At 42.2% G+C, this 21,933-nt stretch overlaps 1 protein-coding gene across 11 annotated transcripts in view; it reads right to left on the bottom strand.

Annotated features, from left to right (window-relative positions):
* The window catches only part of ptprc (protein tyrosine phosphatase receptor type C), a 167,253-nt gene that overhangs the window by 28,693 nt on the left and 116,627 nt on the right, over positions 1-21,933 (bottom strand). For 10 of the 11 annotated variants that reach the window (XM_041208255.1, XM_041208256.1, XM_041208257.1 and 7 more), the window contains 10 exons: positions 20,601-20,709; positions 18,098-18,132; positions 17,882-17,991; positions 16,911-17,001; positions 15,637-15,713; positions 15,062-15,098; positions 8,169-8,266; positions 4,100-4,225; positions 3,836-3,993; positions 2,496-2,631 (listed from right to left, as the gene is read on the bottom strand). In XM_041208255.1, the coding sequence (XP_041064189.1) occupies positions 2,496-2,631; positions 3,836-3,993; positions 4,100-4,225; positions 8,169-8,266; positions 15,062-15,098; positions 15,637-15,713; positions 16,911-17,001; positions 17,882-17,991; positions 18,098-18,132; positions 20,601-20,709 (977 nt within the window). The remainder of the gene's footprint in view (positions 1-2,495; positions 2,632-3,835; positions 3,994-4,099; positions 4,226-8,168; positions 8,267-15,061; positions 15,099-15,636; positions 15,714-16,910; positions 17,002-17,881; positions 17,992-18,097; positions 18,133-20,600; positions 20,710-21,933) is intronic. The other variant, XM_041208251.1, reaches the window with a different exon arrangement.

The raw sequence follows: 21,933 nt of genomic DNA, 5'->3' as shown, positions 1-21,933 counted from the left end.
ACTGGAGTAGTGGTAATGTCAGGGGCAGTGAGGGGCAAGAGTTCCTAAAGTGTGTTCAGGAGAATTTTCTGTAGCAGTATGTGTCCATACTGAGAGGGTACACTGATGGACCTGGTTCTTGGAAATAAGTTGGGCTAAGAAGATTAAGTGTCAATGGGGGAACATTTAGGAGACAGTGATCATTGTACCATAAGGCTTAGGATGACAGTAGAAAATGACAATGGGCAATCCAGAGTAAGTGTAATTAACTGAGGGAGAGCCAACTTCAATGGGGCAAGAACAGAGCTGGGCCAGACAGATTGGAAGCAAAGGTTGGCGGGAGAAACTGTAACTGAACGATGGGCTATCTTCAAAGAAGAAATGGTTCAGGCACAGTCAAGGTATATTTCATTGAAAGGGAAAGGTAGGGCAAACAGATCCAGAGCTCCCTGGATAAAAAAGATCAAAATTAAGATAAAAAATAAAAAGTATGCTTATGACAAGTGTCAGGTAGAAAATACAGTAGAGAACCAAGCTGAATTGACAAGGTTCAGAGGAGAGGTGAAGAAGCAAAAAAGAGAAGCAAAGAGGGATTATGCGAAAAGACTGGCAGACAACATAAAGAGGAATCCCAGAGTCTTCTATAGGCACATAAATAGTAAAAGGGTGATAAAAAGAGGAGTAGGGCTGATTAGGAACTAAAAAGAGGATGTACACATGGTGGCAGGGGGCATGGCTGAAGTGTTAAATGAATACTTTGCTTCTGTCTTTACCAAGGAAGTAGATGCTACCCAGGCCACAATGACAGAGGAGGGAACTCTGTCACTAGAAAGATTTAAAATTGATAAGGAGGAAGTGTTGAACAAACTGTCGGAATTTAAAGTTGACAAGGCACAAGGATCGGATGAGATGCATCCAAGGATATTAAAGGAAGTGAGAGTGGAAATTGCAGGGGCATTATCTTTCAGTCTTCTCTAGACTCAGGGAAGGTGCCAGAGGACTGGAGAGTTGCAAACATTATGCCCTTGTTTAAAAATGCTGTAACGATAAGCCCAGCAATTACAGACCAATCAGTTTAACTTTGGTGGTGGGGAAGCTTCTAGAAATAATTATTAGATAGAATTAGTAGTCACATGGAAAAATGTGGATTGATGAGTAAGAGCCAGCATGGATTTCTAAAGGGGAAATCATGTTTAACTAATTTGCTGGATGTTTTTGAAGAGGTAACAGGGAAGGTTGATGAGGGTAATGCTGTTGATGTAGTGTATATGGACTTTTAAAAGGCATTCGATAGAGTGCCACACAACAGACTTGAGTGAAAAGTTATAGCTCATGGAATAAAAGGGACAGCAATGTTGATAGAGAATTGGCTGAGTAACAGGAAACAAATAGTAATGGTCAATGGATCTTTTTCAGGCTGGAGGAAGGTTTGTAGTGGAGTTCCCCAGGGGTCAGTATTGGGATCTTTGCTTTTCCTGATATATATTAATGATCTAGATCTTGGTGTGCAGGGGACAATTTCAAAGTTTGCGGATGATACAAAGCTTGGGAGCACTGCAAACTGTGAGGAGGACAATAAAGACATTCATAAGGACATAGACAAGTTGGTGGAGTGGGAAGATAGGTGGCAGATGAAGTTCAATGTGGAGAAGTGTCAGATGATGCATTTTGGTGGGAAGAACACGGAGGGACAATACAAAATAAGGGGTACAATTTTTAAGTGGTGCAGGAGCTTAGGGACTTGGGTGTGTATGTGCATGGATCATTGAAGGTGGCAGGACAGGTGGAGAGAGCAGTTAATAAAGCATAGAGTATCCTGGGCTTTATTAATAGGGGCGTGGAGTATAAGATCAAGGAGGTTATGTTTAACTTATATAAGACACTAGTTTTTCCTCAGCTGGAGTATTGTGTCCAGCTCTGGGTGCCACACTAGAGGAAGGATGTGAATGTATTAGAGAAAGAGTGCAGAAGAGGTTTACAAGAATGGTTTAAGGGATGAGAAACTTCAGTTATGAAGATAGATTGGAGAAGTTGGGACTATTCTCCTTGGAAGGAAGGGGAGATTTGATAGAGGTGTTCAAAATCATGAGGGGACTGGATAGAGTAGACAGGAAGAAGCTGTTCCTGCTTGTAAAATGATCGAGAATGAGAAGGCACAGATTCAAAGTGATTTGCAAAAGAAGCAAATGTGGTGAGAAAGAAATTGTTCACACAGCAAGGGGTCCGAGTCTGGAATGCACTAACTGGAAGTGTGGTGGAGGCAAATTCATTTGAGGCATTCAAGAGGGCGTTGGATGATGATTTGAATAAAAACAATGTACAGGGTTACGGGGAAAAGGCAGGAGATTGGTACTAAGTCACAATGCTCATTTGGAGAGCCAGTGCAGACACGATGGGTCAAACAGCCTCTTTCTGCACCGTCACAATTCTGTGATAGTCCACTTGTGTAAATGTAGCGGTTTGTTATAATGGTAATTATGTTATTATGGTTATTATGGTTGTAATGGTAAGCCTACCTCAACCTGCACCATGAGGCAGCGTTGCCGGCGGAGTTGAACTATATAACCGTAGATATCCACTCGCCCTTCAGCCTCGAGGCCCTGCATCATGGCATCAATTCCGATGTAGCTACCTGTGCGACCCACCCCAGCACTGTGAATTAATACAACAATCAGTTTACCACACAGATTAAACACAAATTTCTAAAGAAATGGATTAATAGCAGAAAACACCAGAATTACTCAGAAGCTCAGGCAGTGTTTGTGGAGTGAGAAGAGAATATGTCCTTCCAGCATTTTCTGTTTTTATTTCAGGATTTCCAGCATGGGAGGTATTTTGCCTTTCACCTAAATTAATGCTTTTGACTGACCCACAATGGAAACAAGTGCACATGAAAAAATAAATCAAACGACCCTTGGACTAAAAATTCAAGAGTGATGCATGCGCTGGCTAACTGAAGACCCAACTCCAAGTTCTGTCGAAGGGTCATGAGGACTCGAAACGTCAACTCTTTTCTTCTCCGCCGATGCTGCCAGACCTGCTGAGTGTTTCCAGGTAATTCTGTTTTTGTTTTGGATTTCCAGCATCCGCAGTTTTTTTGTTTTTACCCAACTCCAGGTCTATTTCAGCAAAATACAGCATCTTTTAAATATCAGATTTATATCATTTATATTCTATTAAAGAAGATGTGATCAGATATATTTATTCTTCTATGTACTCTTCTAAGTTATTTTTAAATAGCTTGCAATAGGAACTTAATGAAGAACAATAGTACATGTAAGTGCATCTTCCATGGCACTTTAAGGAGATATTGGTGAGGTGATGCTGGGCATTATTTGGGTAATTCTGGCAAGCTATGAGCACTGAATCAGCACTCATTGGCAGCTTGCCAGGCAAAGCAGGGATGGAAAATTCGACAGCTACCCCATGGATCTATGTTAAAAGCAATACAGCCCCATTAACGGCCGACAATGTAGTTCCAGGGCAACAAGCTCCCACGAGCTTTTTGTATTTTAACGGAAAGGTTGACACAAAAGTGTGACAAAAACCTAAAAAAAGGAACGAATCTTTGTCCCGTTGTTATTCACAAATGATTACACTTAAAATAGGAAATACTACCCTGTACATACTACATATCAAGAACATTTATTTGTTATACTGTATTTTGTGAAAGTAAGCCAAAATGCAAGATCATTTTTATCAGCTTGTATACCAGAAGGAGACTTTTTGTTCAGATTGGAAGTGTCACTGCAATGCTAACCCCATTTCTGTGACATGCAGATAAGTACAGGTATTAGCAAGTAAAACCTTACTTCCGGACTATGGCAGAACGCTACCTTTTAGAAATCCTCATTACCTGCAATGCACAACTATTGGGCCGCTGAATAGGTTTCTGAATGCATTAACTCTCTGGCGCAATTTGAGAAGGAGGTGTGGATCTTCTGGAACACCGTGGTCTGGCCACCTGATGAACTGGATGTGCGTTACTTCTCGCTCAGGAGTTTTTTCCTTCTTCTTAAGAAATACAGAAAAATATCAGTTTTGCGATTTATTCAGTCAGTCACAATGAAAAGCAACAGTGACTGGAGTAGAAACTAATGAAGAACTTATTCAAACTCACGTGTGAAATGAAGAGTTTCCGAATGACATAGTCCGGGCACCACTTCTCCTCGTTAATTCTTACAGTGAGGTCACCAAAGGACTTGAACTCGTCATCCAAATTAGGCCAATACTGAGCACATTTGGGCTGAAAAAATTGTTTTTTTTTTAATGACAATTGCATTCTAAAGGTTTTCACCACTGCCCCCTAACCCAGCCCCCGCATAGAAGCCCAATCCTACAAGAATCAATTTTAACTTTTGAAATTGATAGTTAAGAAATCCAAATAATGTCAAAGAAAGCGTAATATAATATAGTACACAGGTTGGTACAATGACTGCCTGATCTCTGACTTGCTGTCAGGGTTTATGCAGGTTGGAGATCATGGCATTGCCAAACCTGGTGGAAGAATTGGTAAGTAAGTCCAACTGGGCTTGCAGCTCTGATACATGTTGAGTAAGCATAATAAAACAGTCATTATTGGCACTGGTAGGGGCCTGTGAGTGGGTCACTTGCTGACTGTCCTGACTGTGAAACATGGAACACTCAGAAACATCTGAGCAAATAGAAAACAAATTAAAAAAGAAGCATCCAGCATCATGTCTTGTTGCACAGAACTAATTGATATCATGGAAGATTTCAGATTTTGGATATTTAGTTGTACTTTGCACAAATAGCAAAACGGTTCTTTAAATATCCTTAGCATAAGTAGCCCACTATTTTCTTGTCATTATGTTTTATTATGGCCCTCTCAAAAATACCAATCTTCTGCCAGGAACTTCAGCATACCTGTCAAAATGTCAAACCAAAATATTACAATCAAAAGAGAAACCAGTGGATTAATGAACTAGAGAGAAAGAATAACCTGAAAAAGGGTAACAGAACATAATCTCAGAGGTAAGTAAGTTACTGCTGCCTCTTCCATACCAACGTTGGTTCAGAATGTTTTATTGAAACAAATTTCTCTCATGTGTTAGCTCCGGATATATGTACGGTATGTGTTCTGTGGCCATTAAAGCATTATGTACATTAAAGGATGGCGATAGTGTTCAGTGAAAGAAGCCTAGAATACCAGCAACACTCGTACTCCTGCTTTGTGGATTATAAATAGCTTCTGCCCAGTTGACCTGGCTACTGGAAGTGCTGGAGGTGAGCAGAGTTGACTGGAGAAATAAAAGAATGATTGGAACTCTATTGGGACAGACTGCTACAACCAGGACAGTATTTGGTGAAACTGAACTTGCTGTAATCGGGTGTAAGAAGAGACAAGGCTCTCTACTAGCACCATCTTTAACATCTGTGCAGAAGCCATGGTAAAAGATGCATTAGGTGAAGTACAGAAATGTGTCAAAGTAGGAAGTCAATTGGTGAAGGTAGTGAGATTTGCAAATGACCAGGTCCTGGTGGTTTGCGCAGCATAAGATCTACAGATACTAATGGATAGAATGAATGATGTGGTGAAAGCTTATGAAATGAAAATTAATGTAAAAAAGACACAAATTATGAAGTTAGGAAGAAAAAATGGTGGGAAGGCAGAGGACGACACATGGTCAACATCTGGACTAGGTATTGCAATTTAAGTACATGGGAAACATCTTGTCAGAAGATGGTAACTGTCATAAAGAAATCAAAATTAAAATAGCAATGACAAAGAATGCATTCTCCAAACATAAAGAATTGCTCAACATAGGAATGAGTAGAGATCTTAAGAAAAGGATTATAAAGACAATGGGCAGAATTTAGCCCCTGTCGAACGGGCTCGGCAGGGACAGGTGGGGGCGGGCGGGAAGCCGACTACCGCCCGCGATCGAGGCCGGAAGGCGATTTGACGCTGATGGGCCAAGTAAGGCCCGCCCAGCGTGAAATGGGAGCGGCAGCGCTCAGCGCTGCCTGTGTGGGCGGGGGAAGGAGGGCGAGCGGGGCGAGCGCCAACTTCGTGCATGCGCGCAAGCAGGTGTTTGAAAATCTGCCTGAGGCACAGAGCTGCCTCAGGGGAGATGATGTGTTTTTAAAAATAAAAAACAAAGATTTGAAAAATGTAATAAGTGCAGGGGCCATGTTATTAATTAAATTTTAAAACTTTTATTTTATTTGTATCTGCTTTTGGAAACCTCATCCCTCACGTGGATGAGGTTTCCAAAAAGATGCAAAGGCCGCTTGGGCCTTTTCGCCTGCCTTCCCCAACCATTAGGTTGGCCGGGCAGCGAAAAATTTAACTTAATTGGTTCTCTAATGGCCTTAATGGGCCTTTTAATTTGCCAGTGGACACACTGCCGACTCCAGCGGGTGCCCGCCAACTGAACTATCGCACAACTGCGCACTGATGTCAGGATGTTCGGTCAACGTCAACGCGTGACATTTCAACCTTGAGTGGGTCGGGTGCACGCCTACCCGCCGAGCTGAAGATTTTGCCTATGAATCAGAGTGTCTCGTTATACAGGGCTGAAACGTGAACCTTAAGAGAAGTGGACATCCAAATATGAGCACATTGTGAACCGTGGTCCTAGACAAAGATGGAGCGGGTCAGTTTGAGAGAGCACAACAGCACTGAAGAGGTTTGCAGGATAGAGGAGGAGGAAAGAATATTAGTGAGTTTTTTTTATTCTTTCATGAGATGTTGGTGTCGAAGCTGAAGCCAGCACTTGTTGCCCATCCCTATCTGCCTTTGAGAAGATGGTGGTCAGCTAGTTTCTTGAGCTGCTTGCCTTGTTGAGTTGCTGCAGTGCATCTTGTAGATGGTACACACTGCTGCTATTGTGGGTGGAGGGAATGAATGTATAAGGTGGTGGATGGGGTACCGATCTAGTGGGCTGCTTTGTCCTAGAAGGTGTCAAGCTTGTTGAGTGCTTTTGGAGCCGCACTGATCCAGGCAAGTGGGGAGTATTCCATCGCACTCCTGACTTGTGCCTTGTAGATGGTGGACAGACTTCGGGGAGTCAGGAGGTGAGTTACTCGCCTCAGAATTCCCAGCATCTGACCTGCTCCTGTATTCACATGGCTAGTCCAGCTGAGTTTATGATCAATGATTGTTCCCAGGATGTTGATAGAGGGGGATTCAGCGATGGCAATGCCATTGAATGTCAAGGGGAGATGGTTAGATTCCCTCTTCTTGGAGATGGTCATTGACAGGCAGTTGTCTGGTACGAATATCACTGGCTACTTATCAGTGGTCAAGAAAAGGAACAAAACTGGGCTGGCCATATTCTAAGGCACGAAAACCTCAGAAGAAGATAACTGAAGGAAGGTTAGAGGAATGCAGAGCAACAGGAAGAAAGCCATTGATAATGGGAGACAACTTCAAATTGAAAATGGGAGACTCCTGTGGGCAACTGAAGAGGAAAGCACAAGCCCATAAGGCATGGAGAAATGAGCAGAGGACATGCCCCTGGGTATGTCACTATTACAGACACATCGGCCTGAATTTTTCCTGCATCAGGCAGGCTCGGCAGGATCGGTTGTGGAGCCGACTGCAATTGGTTCAACACCGTATTTCACGCAGCAGGCCAATGAGGCCTGCCCGGTGAGGATCGCGAGAGGCGCTACCTGTGCGGGTGGGGGGAGGAGGGAGAGTCGGGTCCAGCATGTGCACGAAAGGGCCCTTAAATCTCCCAGAGGCACGGAGCTGCTTTTTGCAGAGATCATTAAAAATATTAAAAATTTAATGAAACTTGTCCTCTCGTGCGACTGTGTCACATATTTTTATTTTCAAAAAAAAAGGGTTTATTCAAATTGTAAAAGCTTGAGGAAATTTCAACCCGCTCGCGAATGAGGTTTCCTAAAAAATGTAAAGGCCGCTTGGCCTTTTTGCCTGCCCGCCAACCGTAAGGTTGGACGGGTAGCATAAATTTCAGGTTAATGAGGTTGCTAATGGTCTCAATAGGCCTTTGATCGGTGGGCGTACAGCTAACTCGGGCACGCATCTGCTGAGGGAAACATCGTGAGACTGCGCGATGACTTTGGGATGCACCCCCCGATGTCATGCACGTCATATTATGTTCCGGCATGTGGGGCCCACCTTCACACACCGAATATAAAATCCTGGCCATCAGAGTTAAAACAGGCAGCAATCAATTGGAGAGAATGAGACTTACCCGCTTCCCTTCCTCACAGCGAGTCACCATGACGATGATTGTTGCTTTCTGTTCCCACACCATTTTCCAGAAGTCAGCAGATGTTTCTTCCTTTGGGCCTAAAGAAAACAGAAGTCATTGCTGTGTAAATATTTCATAAATTAACAATAGACTTTTGTGTGATCTGTGCATGTAAAGCTTCCTGATTTCTGCCTCGGCCAGGTTAGGGAAAGCTACAAAATCAGGCAAAGGAACACCAAGAAACTGACTGGAGGCTTGAGGTAGGAAAAGGAATGAAACACAAAGAGAAAATATCAATGATAATAAGGAAGCGTTCTTATGGGAATATCAGGAGCTAGAGACAGGTGGAAAGGATTGTTCACCAATCGGAGTGGGGAGATGGTGTCTGAGGAAGTGGTGCAATTAACCAATCATCATTTGGTGACAACTTTTGCCACTGAAAGCAGGAGACATAACTGCTTTGAGGGAGAACAGACTGGAGATCTTGATAGCGTAAAATGCTTGCATTTATAAAGGGTCACATGGTTGAAGGTAGTTAAAGCTCCTGACACATTCTATCCAAGTGCATTGGCAGTGTAAAATGTGCGAGCAGCTTCTTTTTGTTGGAGAAGACATTCACTAAAATTTGTGAACCCAACATTTGGGTTCTCCTCTCCACGTGTGTGCTACCTTATCCTTTGAAATACCTCAATGACCTTGGATGTCCATCCTTTGATTTTTATTTCATTTTTCATCATCCAAAATAACCATACTGCTAAACAAGTTATTTCCCTATAAGTGACTTACCTATAAGTGTTTTTATAAGTTACCCTGCTACTTCCCCTTAGTCCCGGTGTATGGCATGCGTCTTCTAGAACCTCTTCCAGTGCTTCTCATTTGTAATTCCCCTGTCTGTCAGTGGTAACCCTTGGGATTGAGGTGGCTCTGTACCTGCTTCTGCTGTGACATGACCATGACCCTGCTATTTATTCCACCATATTCGGTAGTGGGTGGTTGGCTGATGATCCCGTGCAGCTTGATACCTGTCAGAAATCCTCCATTGCATTTTTGTTGCCTCCATTGCACTTTTTCCCATCCAGGTACTCCGTCCTTATTTAGATAATTTGCTCCATCCAGACATTTTGCGATGCAAGCTTATTTTTGCAATCCAAACATGGTTACAATCCAATTATTTTGTCCTCCACATTCCGCTACTTGGGAGTAAAAGTCAGGGGCACAACATGGGGCATAGTAGATCAGATGTCCTTTATGCATCGAATTCAATGGATTGGAAAATTGGACAGGATATGTGGTGATTGTTGCTTTAAGGTCAGCCTTACTGACCAAGGGTGACGTGGTCAGAACAGCCAATCAACACCAAGCGCAGGGAATCTCATAAAGGGGTGGAGTTTTCCCAGCTTGAGGGAGTGTATTGTAGCCTTGCTAGAAGCAGGCAGCTAATCCAAAAGCTCTGTAAATAAAGTTTGTTGTTCAACTAAAGAAGCATCTCGGCAGTACACCTCCACATCTGGCGACAAGGATAAATGATCCTGGCACTACCCCTCACCCTACAACTATTGAGTATCTCATTTTAAAGAAGGAATGAAAAAAATATATATATACTCAAGAGGGTGCCTCTCTTTGGGAGGATCAACCCATTTGACCCCTCCACAGATGACTGGACTCAATACATCAAGCGCCTTGGGTTTTATTTCCAGGCCAACAAAATTGGGGAGGAGGCAAAGTGTAAAGCTATTCCCTTGAGCATCCGTGAGAGTTAATACTACAACCTTATTTGCAGCCTTACAGCCCAAGTGTGCCCGACTTCAAATTGTTCAGTGAGCTCTGGATTTAGTGAAGGGCCATTTTTACCCCAAACCATCGGTCATTATGCAACAATTCAGATTTAACACCAGGGTGAGGGCCCCAGGCAAGTTGATCGCAACTTATATTGCTAAGTTGAAGCAATTGTCAGAGCACAGTGATTCAGAGCGACCTTGAACAACATGCTATGGGATCGGTGAGTTTGTGGCGTGTGTGATGATGCCATTCAGCATTGATTGCTGGCAGAAGTTGATATAAATTTTAAATAAGCAATGGGGATAGTGCTGGCCAATGAAAACGCTGAAAAAAGATTTGCAGGAGCCATTCAGCTTGCACAATGGCACTGTTCACTGTTTACTAATTAGGGCAGGAACCTGCAGACAGGCGTGGTGCCAAAGCCTCTGAAGCAGCCACAAAGCCGGAATCATTCTCAATCACCCAGAAATCAAAAAAATATACCAGAGGCAATCAGACAGTGATCCTGAAGATGAAATGTTACCAATGTGGGGGCAACTATACTCCTGAAACACATAGATATAAGGAAGCCGAGTGATATTACTGTCGCAAAACAGGAGGTTTGATAAAGCAGTGCAGAGCTAAGTCCAGACTGCCAAGTAACCAGCCAGCAAAGATGTTAGAAGTACATAACTTGAAAGAGTCTGAAATAATTGATTCTGAAATTCACTCTCTTCTTAATCTTAATGCAGTGAAGGCAAACCCTATTGCAGTCACACTCCACGTGAGCTCTAGTTATGGAGGTGGATACAGGGGCATCAGCCACAGTGATGGGTGAGCACACATTTCAGTACCTGACAGAAGGTACCCAAACCTTAAGCCTGAAGAGAACTTCTGCCCAGTTGAACACGGGAGAAGCAATAAAAGTAAAAGGCATCGCCATGGTACCTGTGAGCTATGGGCAGCAGTCAGCCCAGCTCCCAGTAATAATAATGTCTGGGGAAGGACCAAGCCTTCTGGGCTGTGATTGGCTAAAAGAAATCAAGTTAAATTGGTCCAAGGTTTTTCAAGTGCAGGCAGCAGGACTGCTAGAATTGTTAAAGAAATACGACAGCATCTTTCGCAATGAATTAGGTAAAAGCAAAGGCTCGCAAGCCAAGATTTATGTTGCTCCAGAGGCAACTCTTTTTTTTAAGGCAAGATTAGTACCATATACCTTAAGAGAAAAAATGGAGGCTGAGTTAAACAGGTTGGAGGAACTAGGCATCATACAGCCGGTTCAATCTTCAGAATGGGCAGCCCTTATCCCCGTACTGAAACCGGATAAGACTGTCCGCATTTGCGGCGATTATAAGCTAATAGTTAATCAGGCGCCATGTTGGATAAATATCCAATTCCTAGAATTGAAGATTTGTAGGCAAAGCTGGCAAGAGGTCAATCCTACACTAAGTTGGATATGAGCCACACGCACCAGCAACTTGAGTTAAATAACACATCCCGGGGCTATGTCACAATAAACACAAACAAAGGCCTGTTCCAGTATCTGCACCTGGTGATTCCCTGGCATGTGCAATATTTCAATGGAAAATCTGTTACAGGGATTCCCAGGGGTTGTAGTATACCTTGAGGATATTCTCATAACTGGATCGACAGAGGCCCAGCATTTAGCAAATTTAGAGGTGTTAAAAAGATTTCTGGAAGCTGAAGTCAGCCTAAAAAAGGAGAAATGCACTTTCCAAGCCACCGAGGTTATCTACCTGGGGCACTGTGTAGATGCAAAAGGGGATTACACCCCATGGAAGAAAAGACCAAGGCGAATAAGGCCAAGGCACCACAAATATCACCATACTCATATCATTTTTAGGGATGGTAAACTACAACAGACAATTTTTACCCAACTTATTGACTGTACTGGACCCCTTGCACATACTGCTGAAGAAACACCATTGTTGGTCCTGGAAGGCTCCACAGGAAGCAGCCTTCAACAGAGTAAAACAACTGCTGCACTCCTCAACCTTGTTAGTGCACTTCGACCCATCTAAAGAATTGATATTGATCTGCGACACCACTCCATATCTCGTTGTTGCAATATTGTCCCAGGAAATTGATGACAGCTCCGAGAGGCCAATAGGTTAGTGTATCAAGAACCTGCTCATGGGCCAAAAAATGTTATTCACAGATCAAGAAGGAGGGGCTGTCAACAGTCTTCGGAGTTAAAAATTCCACCGGTAATTACATGGCAGGCACATTACAATTGTCACCAATCATAAACCGCTTTTGGGCCTTTTCAAAGAAGACAAGGCTATCCCACCGATAGCCTCGGCAAATATTCAGTGAAGGGCATTAATTCTGTCCGCCTATGAATATGCTTTCAAGCACCGACCTGGGATACACATAGCGAATGCGGATGTTCTTAGCTGCCTACCCTTACAAGAAGGCATCTTGTGTACTCCTGTACCCCAAGAAATCGTCCTTGCATTGAATTTCTTAGACACATCACCCATCTGCGCAAAGCACATCAGGAACTGAACCAATCAAAATCCACTTCTGTCCAAAATGAGAAACCAGTCTCCGAGAAAATGAAACTGTTTTTTACCCGCAAATATGAATTGAGTTCTCAGGATGGCATCATCATGTTCTGGGGAGCAAGAGTAGTCATTCATGTACCAGGCAGGATACTGCTCCTAACCGCATTACACAGCACTCATCCTGACATTTCTAGAATGAAAATGTTCGCCAGGAGTTATGTGTGGTGGCCCGGTATAGATGCAGATATCCAGAAGCTAGTCAAGCACTGTCAACTGTGCCAACTGCAACAAAAGCTGCCAACCACAATCCCCCTATGCCCTTGGGAATGGCCTGGCCCAGCCACAGGTGTGGATCCATATAGACTCCGTGGGTCCATCCCCAGGCACAATGTCTTTGCTCATAATCAGCACACACTCAAAATGGATGGAGATTTTTGAGGTGAAATCACCCATGTCGCATGCTCCTACCGAAAGGTTAAGCCAATGCTTTTCGACTCACGGATTGCCTGAAGTTATTGTATCAGACAATGGAGCCGTATTTACAAGCGCTGAATTTCAGAACTTCACCAATCTAAACAGCATTAAACACACCCGAACTGTGCCTTACCACCCAGCATCAAACAGACTAGCCAAGAGAGCTGTCCAAACTTTCAAGTTGGGACTAAAAAAATTGTCAGGAGGAACCTTGGAAACCAAAGTCTCACGCTTCCTTCTTGGCTACCACATGACTCCACATGTTGCTACTCTGGAGTTCCACCAGCAGAATTGCTTATGCAGTGTCTTCTCTGAAAGAGACTGAGCTTCGTATTTCCAAATTTTCCAAGGAGGGTAGAGAAGAACCAAGGTAATCAGAAAACAAGCCACGATTTGTATAGTACAGCCTGGGAATTTAGGGTAGATGAAGCCGTACATGTAAGGAACTTCGGTAGCGGTCCAAGTTAGATCCAAGGGATTATTGTCTGTGAGACCGGACCCCTTTCATACCAAGCAGACGTGGAAGGCTGGATTGTTTGTAAATACATGGATCATCTGAGGAGCGGGAGACGCTTCCCAAGTCAATGTTGCCCCAAGGAATATTATTGAACCTGTAAGCACCAAAGTACCTGATCGACCTGTTACAGACATAACTGATGTCTCCGTTGAATCAAATAGTAATGAACTGCCTGTGCCATAAGAGGTATCCATTATCACAGTTCCTGTTAGTGTCGATCTGGTAGGAGAGCCTCAGGCTATAGAATTACACTGCTCTATCCAAAATAGAAAACCCCTTCAACAAATTGATTTGTAACTACTGGACCCATGTATCTAAATGTAAAATCATGACAAAATTCCAGTGTGATTAATTCTTAGATTTTTTGATATTGTTTTCTATTCACCTGTGTAAAGTAATTTGTGGAAGGAATGCAAAACAAGGCGTTAAAGGGGGAGGGATATGGTGGTTGTTGCTTTAAGGCCAGCTTTACTGAGTAAGGGTCATGTGGTCAAGACAGCCAATCAGCACTGAGCACGGGCGATCTCATAAGAGGGTGGAGTTTTCCTAGTTGGGGGAGTGTATTATAGCCTTTCTCGAAGCAGGTAGCTAATCCAGCAGCTCTAAATAAAATTCATTGTTCAACTAAAGAAGTCTCTTGGTAGTACAACTCTACAGGGTGCGTAACAAAGAGATATAATGATGGGGCAAGCTCCACAACGATTGGGGGGGGGGGGGGGGCGGTATAAATGATGCGGTAGGCTCTATAACTAGTGCTGGAGATATAGCAATGAGAAAGGCTCCAATCATGATGGGATGGCCTCAGTAACACGGAGCTGGGCTATATGGAGGAAGCAGGTTCTATAACAAGGGCAAAAACATCTGGAAAAACTCAGCTGGTCTGACAGCATCTGTGGAGAGGAATACAGTTGACGTTTCGAGTCCGTATGACTCTTCATCAGTCATACAGACTCGAAACGTCAACTGTGTTCCTCTCCACAGATGGTGTCAGACATGCTGAGTTTTTCCAGGTATTTTTGTTTTTGTTTCAGATTTCCAGCATCCGCAGTATTTTGCTTTTATTTATAACAAGGGGACAGGCTCTATAATGAGGTGGTGGGGGCATTATGAGGCACTGACTCTGTAACAAGGATATTGGTCATATAAAGAATGAGCGGGCTATATAACGAGCAGGTGAGGGGCTACAACCAGTGGGCAGGCTACATAAAGAGCAAGTCGGGGTACAAAGGGCATGCAATCCACTATCAACTGTTCTGCACTCCCACCGACATTGAATTTTTATCTTACTTACCACTCCACTTGCAATGAAATAGCCGCTGCAGCCCATGACATCGCTGCAGCAGGACACAAAATCCCATTGTGAAAACCCCCAACACCATGCATATTTCAGGCTGGAAGATCACACATTAATTATGGTGCTGAGCTTGACCACTCTGTCCTACTAGCTGTGCAAACCATGTGAGCACACTGCCCCATGATCCTCTGTCTTTCATCCTGAATATTATTTAGGACACTTTTCATTAACACATTTCTGTGACAGTGATTTCCTGGGCTACATATATGATTAAGCTACATCACCAACTACAACTGTAGTGTCTACATAGAACTAAGCGTACCTTGGGCAGCAATGTACTTTCGGGACTCGTTGAAGCCCTATTGAGAAAGACAGTAATTAGTGATAAATATGGTACCAGTGCACTAATAATTAAATATTCCTACAATGGATAAAATTAAAAATATCAGAGCTACAAAGCATCCCACCCTTACAATCATCAGAATTGAGTTCATTCATAATGGGTGTAAAATATGTTACATGAATGGTGAGGCGTAAAATATGTTACATGAATGGTGAGGCCAAAGTACCTCAGGCGTCATGTTAATGGAGCCTGTGACACTTAACAGCTAGTGGTCAAAGACAAGAGCAAGATCAGGTCAATGCTAGCATCACAGTGGTACTCAGGCAAGTGGATCGTGGGAGTGGGTTTAGGACCTGGGTCATGGGTTGAATTGGGAGTTGTGCTGAGGTCAGAGCTTTTATGTTTTTACAGGTTGTAGTTTTATATGAAACCAAGGAACACATTCTTCTGAGTTAAGGATTGCAAAGATCCCATTTCCACCATTTTGGGGCAGTATTTATAACTATAAATGCTTAAATATTATTTGTCTGTCACTTCAAAATATTTATACTTACATCAATGAAGCTTGCATTGATATAATCTGAGCCTTGCTCTCCAGCCACTGGAGAAAGCTGAACACGGTTGTAATCATCTGTTGGGAAAATCCAACCCTTGTTAGTTCTACTTGAAGAATTCACTAAATTAACAAGGTGAAATCTATTAACTGCTTACAACCACCAAAGAAGGTCTGAGTATTGTCAGTGATTTTTTGTTTTACACTGACCAAGCCCTTAGTATGTTACTGCGTTGAAAGATTGTGGTGAGTTTTCATTAGAAGAGAGATTAAGGGAGAATGTGATAGGAGTGTTTCAAGTTATGAAGGAATGGAACAAAGAAACTTGAAATAGATTGTTGTCAGTGATTGAGGAGGCCAAGAATGAATTATATAGCATGTTAAATGTTGAATAAAAACACTCTTACTGCACTACAGGTTGAAATAAACATAGTTTCAAAGATTAATGACAGATAAGGGAGAAAGTCTTTATACTTACAGGGTTATGAGGCTTTTGAATACACTTCTGGAGTTTGTGATTGAAGCAGAGACTATGTTAACAGTTAAAAGCAGGTTAGAGAGATGGTTTAAGGAAAGGGATATAATGTGATCTGGAAACAAGGTGGACACTTAGAATAATGCTCGTATGAAGGATGAACATGGACTGGTTGGGCCGAATGTCCTGTTTTTGCAATGACGTTTCTACATGAATTTGTATATCTTTTCTTAATGGAACGTAATAGTGGTAAGATCGCAGAGGGTGTTTGAAGTACAATGGAGCAGCAAGTGTTACGTCTGACCATTTAACGAAGTTTAAAATGTACAGTAGATCTGTCTCAATGGGTGCCTGACCGCTGCAGCTGTGAGAAACAACTTGACAGTGACTTTCCTTTCCTGACCAATTTGCATGACCCATCACCCCCAAAGTACAGAATCAGAGAGAGTTCATCAGTTTTATGGAACATGTTAAATGTTTGAAGAAATAAACATTTTTTCTGCATCACAAGTAGATGATAAATGAAAGCTATATTACCAAAGAATGCTTTCCTTAAAAAAAAAAGATAGGGTGATTGCTTCAAAGAAACAAGGATAAATTATAACTTGTAATGAACTAGAATAAAACAATTGCTGCTTAGGCCTATACAATGCATTAATATAACATATTTCTTTGGCTTTCTTCTCAAATCTCTTGGTATTATTTCAATATTGAATTATTCTGTGAAGTTTTGCTTTAACTAGTGGCATATTATTCAGATAGACATCTTCAACTAGTTAGCAGATTGCACTGGTACTCACATGGCAGGATGTCAACATATCGGTTCTTGTTTGCATTACAACCTCGCCGTGCCTCCTTGACAGAATATTTGCTGAAAACTCTTGGAATACTCTGTAACAGTAATTTCAAAAATATGTTTTTTTTCATTGCTAAAATAGGTACACTTCTAATTTTGTCCATAGCTAAGTTCTGGGTATTTCATTATTATCATATTGTGAATAATTGTCACCTTCGCTGTCAGACTGACACAGAGTTGGATCACCTGTCTTTCATAGATGCCACTCAGTTTTAATTTCATGGAGTGGGGAGTGGGAGGTTGGGGTAGGGAGATGGTGTAAATAACCCCAAATGTAAGAACTTATGACATACAGGCGTTATGTGCATTAATAAGGCATGGGGAAAATATTTAAGTGTTTATCTAAAATGGCATCAACTACTCATCTGTGAGTGGGATGATGGGAGTGCAGGGGTCAGATGAGGTGATGAGGTCAAGAGAGCGAATGTTAAACCAGGTACCTGTCTGTCCTCTCAAGTGGTTGTAAAAGACTGCCTGGCACTGTTTGAAGAAGAGATTCTCCCAGGTATTCTGGCCAATACCCAATTGTCTATTAATATCACCAAAAATAATATTTGCTATGTGAAAATCACTTTTCTTGCATGAAAACAGTGACTACACTTTAAAAAGTACTCCATTTGTTGTGCAGGGCTTGGGTTGTCTTGAGGTTGTTACAGGCTCAATATAAATACAAACTATCTTTCTTACTTTTTTTCCTGTTCTTTTAACTTCATCCTCACCAAACACCTGAGCAGTCAACTCCTTTTCTAACTTACATCCTAGCGGAGATTATAAACGGTTACCTCTCCTCAGTACTGCTCCCCTTTCAAAATAGCAATCACCAACCCCTCAGTCCTCAGCAGGGCAAGCAGTTCAAAAATGGAAAATTAAACAGTTACAATCTTAGGAAGGTAATGATTCGTCAAGTATACATACTTGGAATTCTGCTAAAAATAATCTTGATTCATCAGCTTGTTTTCTCCTGTACGCGTCAATCAGTTGTTCTGCAAGGATGGGGTCCACATTGAGTAGCTGCTTTTCATCATCTGCAAGAAGTGATAGATGACATTAAAGCAGTGAACATATTTTCCCAGTGCGAATTTATATACAATGCTGCATAGAAAAAGTTAAAGGGAAGGTAAGGTAACTGACCGTGTTCGATAAGTTCCACAGACTCTTCGGAATGTCTGTTTAGGAGAGAACAAAAACAAAATGGTTCTGCATCATTGGCAGACTTAAAGACAAAATATCATTAATGAACATACTTTGTATTGATACCTCACATGACATATTAATATGCACTATGATAATGTTGCACTACACTTGTTCACACTTGTCAAAGGCATGCCACTTATATGCAAAAATATTCAGTTAAATGTAATGGTAATATGATTTTTGGCTGACTCTTCTGTTAATTTGCCCACAAACAATAACATATTTCATGCTAAATGGAATTGACTAAGTCTTTTTGAAAATAAAGGGGTGAGTGGACTAAATGTTTCAACTGTCATTTCCCCTTTGGAAGCAGAGTTTGAGTCCAGACTAACTGATTAGAGAAAAGCTTCTGGTCAGTGTAGTTGGCCACAATCTCATATCAGCCTAGACTAAGTAACAACTTACATTAATTTCACAAACTGCACGAAGCCAAAAGCGTGCCTGATGCAGGAAATAAAATGCTGAAGCACCTCAGTAGAGTTTCTTTCTAAAATTGGAGTTACACTACGTTTCTGAGGTGAAATACTAGAAGATTTTAACCTTTTTATATCTGAGTTGTGGGTGCTTAATGCTGAGAACAGTTGTAAAGTGTTAAAAAGCATTCAATTCCCCAGCATTCACCTTGAGAAGAATATAAGAAAACACCTGGGGGAATTCTGAAGCTAGAACTTTGCCATATTCTGCTGAGTTCCTCTTGAGTGTAGGAATAACTGTGCTACTACAATCTTACTTTGTATTGATATTGGTCAGACTAGAAGTTTCCACTTCTGCTATCTAATTAAAAATCAGAGCCAAAAAACATTTCTGCTGTAAGGAATAAGCTGTCGGCTACTAAAAGAAAGGGGAATGTTTCAAACCTGTTGAACACAATTCTGCACAGAGTAAAGCAGACATCTCTTCAACAGTAACTTGGGGCACCATTTTGGTGTGGATATGGGGACGGGGACAGAAGAGGGCAGCTGTGGAATTTCCCGATGTTGGCAGGCTTGCCACTTGCCCGCCACAGTCCTGATGCGTGGCTATTGCCCTGGAGGCTAGGTTGGGCAGCAGGTAGCTTGTTAACTCAATCCAGAAGCCAATTAAGGTCACTGATCAGAAGCCGGCTGGAATTTTCCATTTGGCCTGTGAATTATCCATGGCATTGGGCGCACAGCAGGTGCCTGGAGGGGGCCTCCAGGTGACAGAATGGGCAGCCAGCGCTCCAGGGTTGCTTTGAGGTCCCCCTGTAACTGTCAAACCTACTCAGCCACAGCTGTTTCCCCTCCACATTGGTGTTCTGCCATTTCATTCCTATGGATCTGTCAAAAGTACTGAGCGGGTGCCTTCGTCTGGAGGTGCCTATTGGTCCTTCAGCTTTGAAAGCCAGCCCAACCTCCTTAATTGGACAGTGAGCCCATGCTCTGGCCATTACTTGGTTAATCCAGTCAAAATCACTATCAGGTGACTAGTCCTGACACGGTACGGGGTCCAGACCTCGATTTGATCCCAACATCAGGGTCCTGTCTCCAAACAGAAAATCTTGCCCTTGCACTTAAATTCAAAGCTAATTTGCTAGCTTAAGACTTCTCTATTGAGCACGCCCATTCTGTCTTCCAATCACTTCATGACTGAATTGACACAGCAAATATGAGACATTAGCATGAGGAATTGAGGCTGGGGATCTCATTCAAAAAGTGAGATAAAGTCGATCACATTCACATGGGGGGACACACATTACAATGAATTCAAAACTTTATTTTCTTCACTGCAGAGTCAAGTCTAAGCTTTGGTACCCAAATGCCCGTCACTGCTGCCAGCAGTTAAACAATGTATGAGCAGTGTCAGGTGCTATGCTAGGCTAAAGTACTTTGTCTCAAAGAAACAATAAGGCCACCAAAGCAGACCTTAGATTGAGGCCATTCACCTCATTGTGCCTATGCTGCCCAGCCCAATCTCATGATACAGCTCTTGGTCCATGTCCTTGATTTGAAGATGCAGAGCCTGATCTCAGCCAGTCTCTCAGTAATAGGCCGGGATTTTTCAGCCTTGCCATGTGGGATGTGTGGGATGTGGCAGGCCAGCCTAAAGACCACTGGCTTTCAGCGGGACCAGAAGATCCCAGCGGTGGGCAGGGCTGGAAAACCTCAGCCTTAGTAACACAACTATGGAAAAATGTTCCTGGTTGAAGAACAAAGTGTAACAACAGATGGAGAAAAATGGGTAGTATTCAAATGTTTACAACAATTTAAGATTGGAGTCATTCCAATGAACTCCCAAGGAACTTATCAGAATCCAACAGTTCTTTCCAAAAATGTCAATTCGTTCAGAGAAAGTATGCTTCCTGGTGTAACGTTCTTATTACTTTTCACCATGCCTGTGGAAGTATTTTATTGGTTGGTACAGAGGTAAGGCTAATTTAAAGTGTGGGTTAAGACAATTTTTAAATGGATAAAACAGATACCTTGAAGATTTCCTCTGCAAAATGTATATTTTGTAGAGTACGATGGCCAGAGCTAATGAAGTCACAATGATCAGGAACACCAGGAATCCAATTAAAGCCTTGTCATTATCTATAACATGAAATTCTATTATTACTCACAAGACATGGTTTATTGTAGGGAAATGTAGAATTCAGTTTAAAATATATTCAAATGGTAACTTTGCATTTTGGATAACTAATGGTGTTCATTATGGGTGAACAGTGTGTAACTTCTAGCAACCAAGAGTTACAATTCAGGTGCACTTTTAGAAGTCTGAATGTGTTGAAAAAACATACAATGCACCAGAGTATGACTGCAGTAACAGTGCTGAGCACACTATTCACTGGCTTAAACATTCACGCTCTTTATCACGAGTGTGCCATTGTAGCAATGTGTGCTATCTACAGAATGCACTACAGCAATTCACTAAGGTTTTTTCGACAACACCTCCCACATCCATGACCTCTACCACCTAGAAGGACAAAGGCAGCAGTTACAGGGGGGGCAACAGCTTCTCCAAGTTCCCCTCTCTGATAGAGCGGGAAGAGACTTTGATAAAGCATAAACACTGGCATAGAGGGTAAACAAGACCCAGGTGCAGGGAGGACATGGGTTATGCAGCTTGTGGTAAGTCTTGAACTTGAACATTTAAAAGATTAAAGTGCCTACATATTGCAAGCTGACCTACAAAGGTCCTTCTCTCATGATGAAAACGAATGTCAGCCCTTTTGCTGATGAGAACTCTGAGCTTTGGAAACAGTAACCTGAAATTGTTTAAATTAGCTTATTCTTGTTCATGTATGCATAGGGTTAGGACTTGGTTTAATCTCAAATGATTAAGGCTTTTGCTTCATTTTCACTCATAGCTTGTAGATTTGTACCGAGGCGAGGTTGATAGGAGTCTATTTTTTGCTGAGGTGCAGGATGTGGGCTGTAGGATGTGTGATTCATTGCTGTTAACTTTGTTTTGTCTCCATATTGTGAAACAGCCATAGCCAAAACAAGATAGGGACAAAGGAGGCATGATGATTGGTTACCTTCTCCATGGTAAAATGGCTTGGTCACCTCGAGGTTTTGTAAGAACTACCTGAAGATCCAGGGTCATCTTGTTCACAATAACTGTTATCACAGAATCATTAAATAGTACAGCACGCTGGAAGCTGGAGACGGTGGCATAGTGGTATTGTCATTGGACTACTGCTCCAGATACCCAGGGTAATTCTCCAGGGACCTGGTTTCAAATCCTACCGTGACAGGTGAAATTTGAGTTTAATGAAAAATCTGAAATTAAAAGTCTAATGATGAGCATGAAAC

This window comes from Carcharodon carcharias, chromosome 16, assembly GCF_017639515.1.
Source record: "Carcharodon carcharias isolate sCarCar2 chromosome 16, sCarCar2.pri, whole genome shotgun sequence".
NCBI classification, from domain to species: domain Eukaryota; kingdom Metazoa; phylum Chordata; class Chondrichthyes; order Lamniformes; family Lamnidae; genus Carcharodon; species Carcharodon carcharias.
The sequence above is the reverse complement of the archived record's forward strand: the minus strand, read 5'-3'. Positions and strand labels throughout refer to the sequence as shown.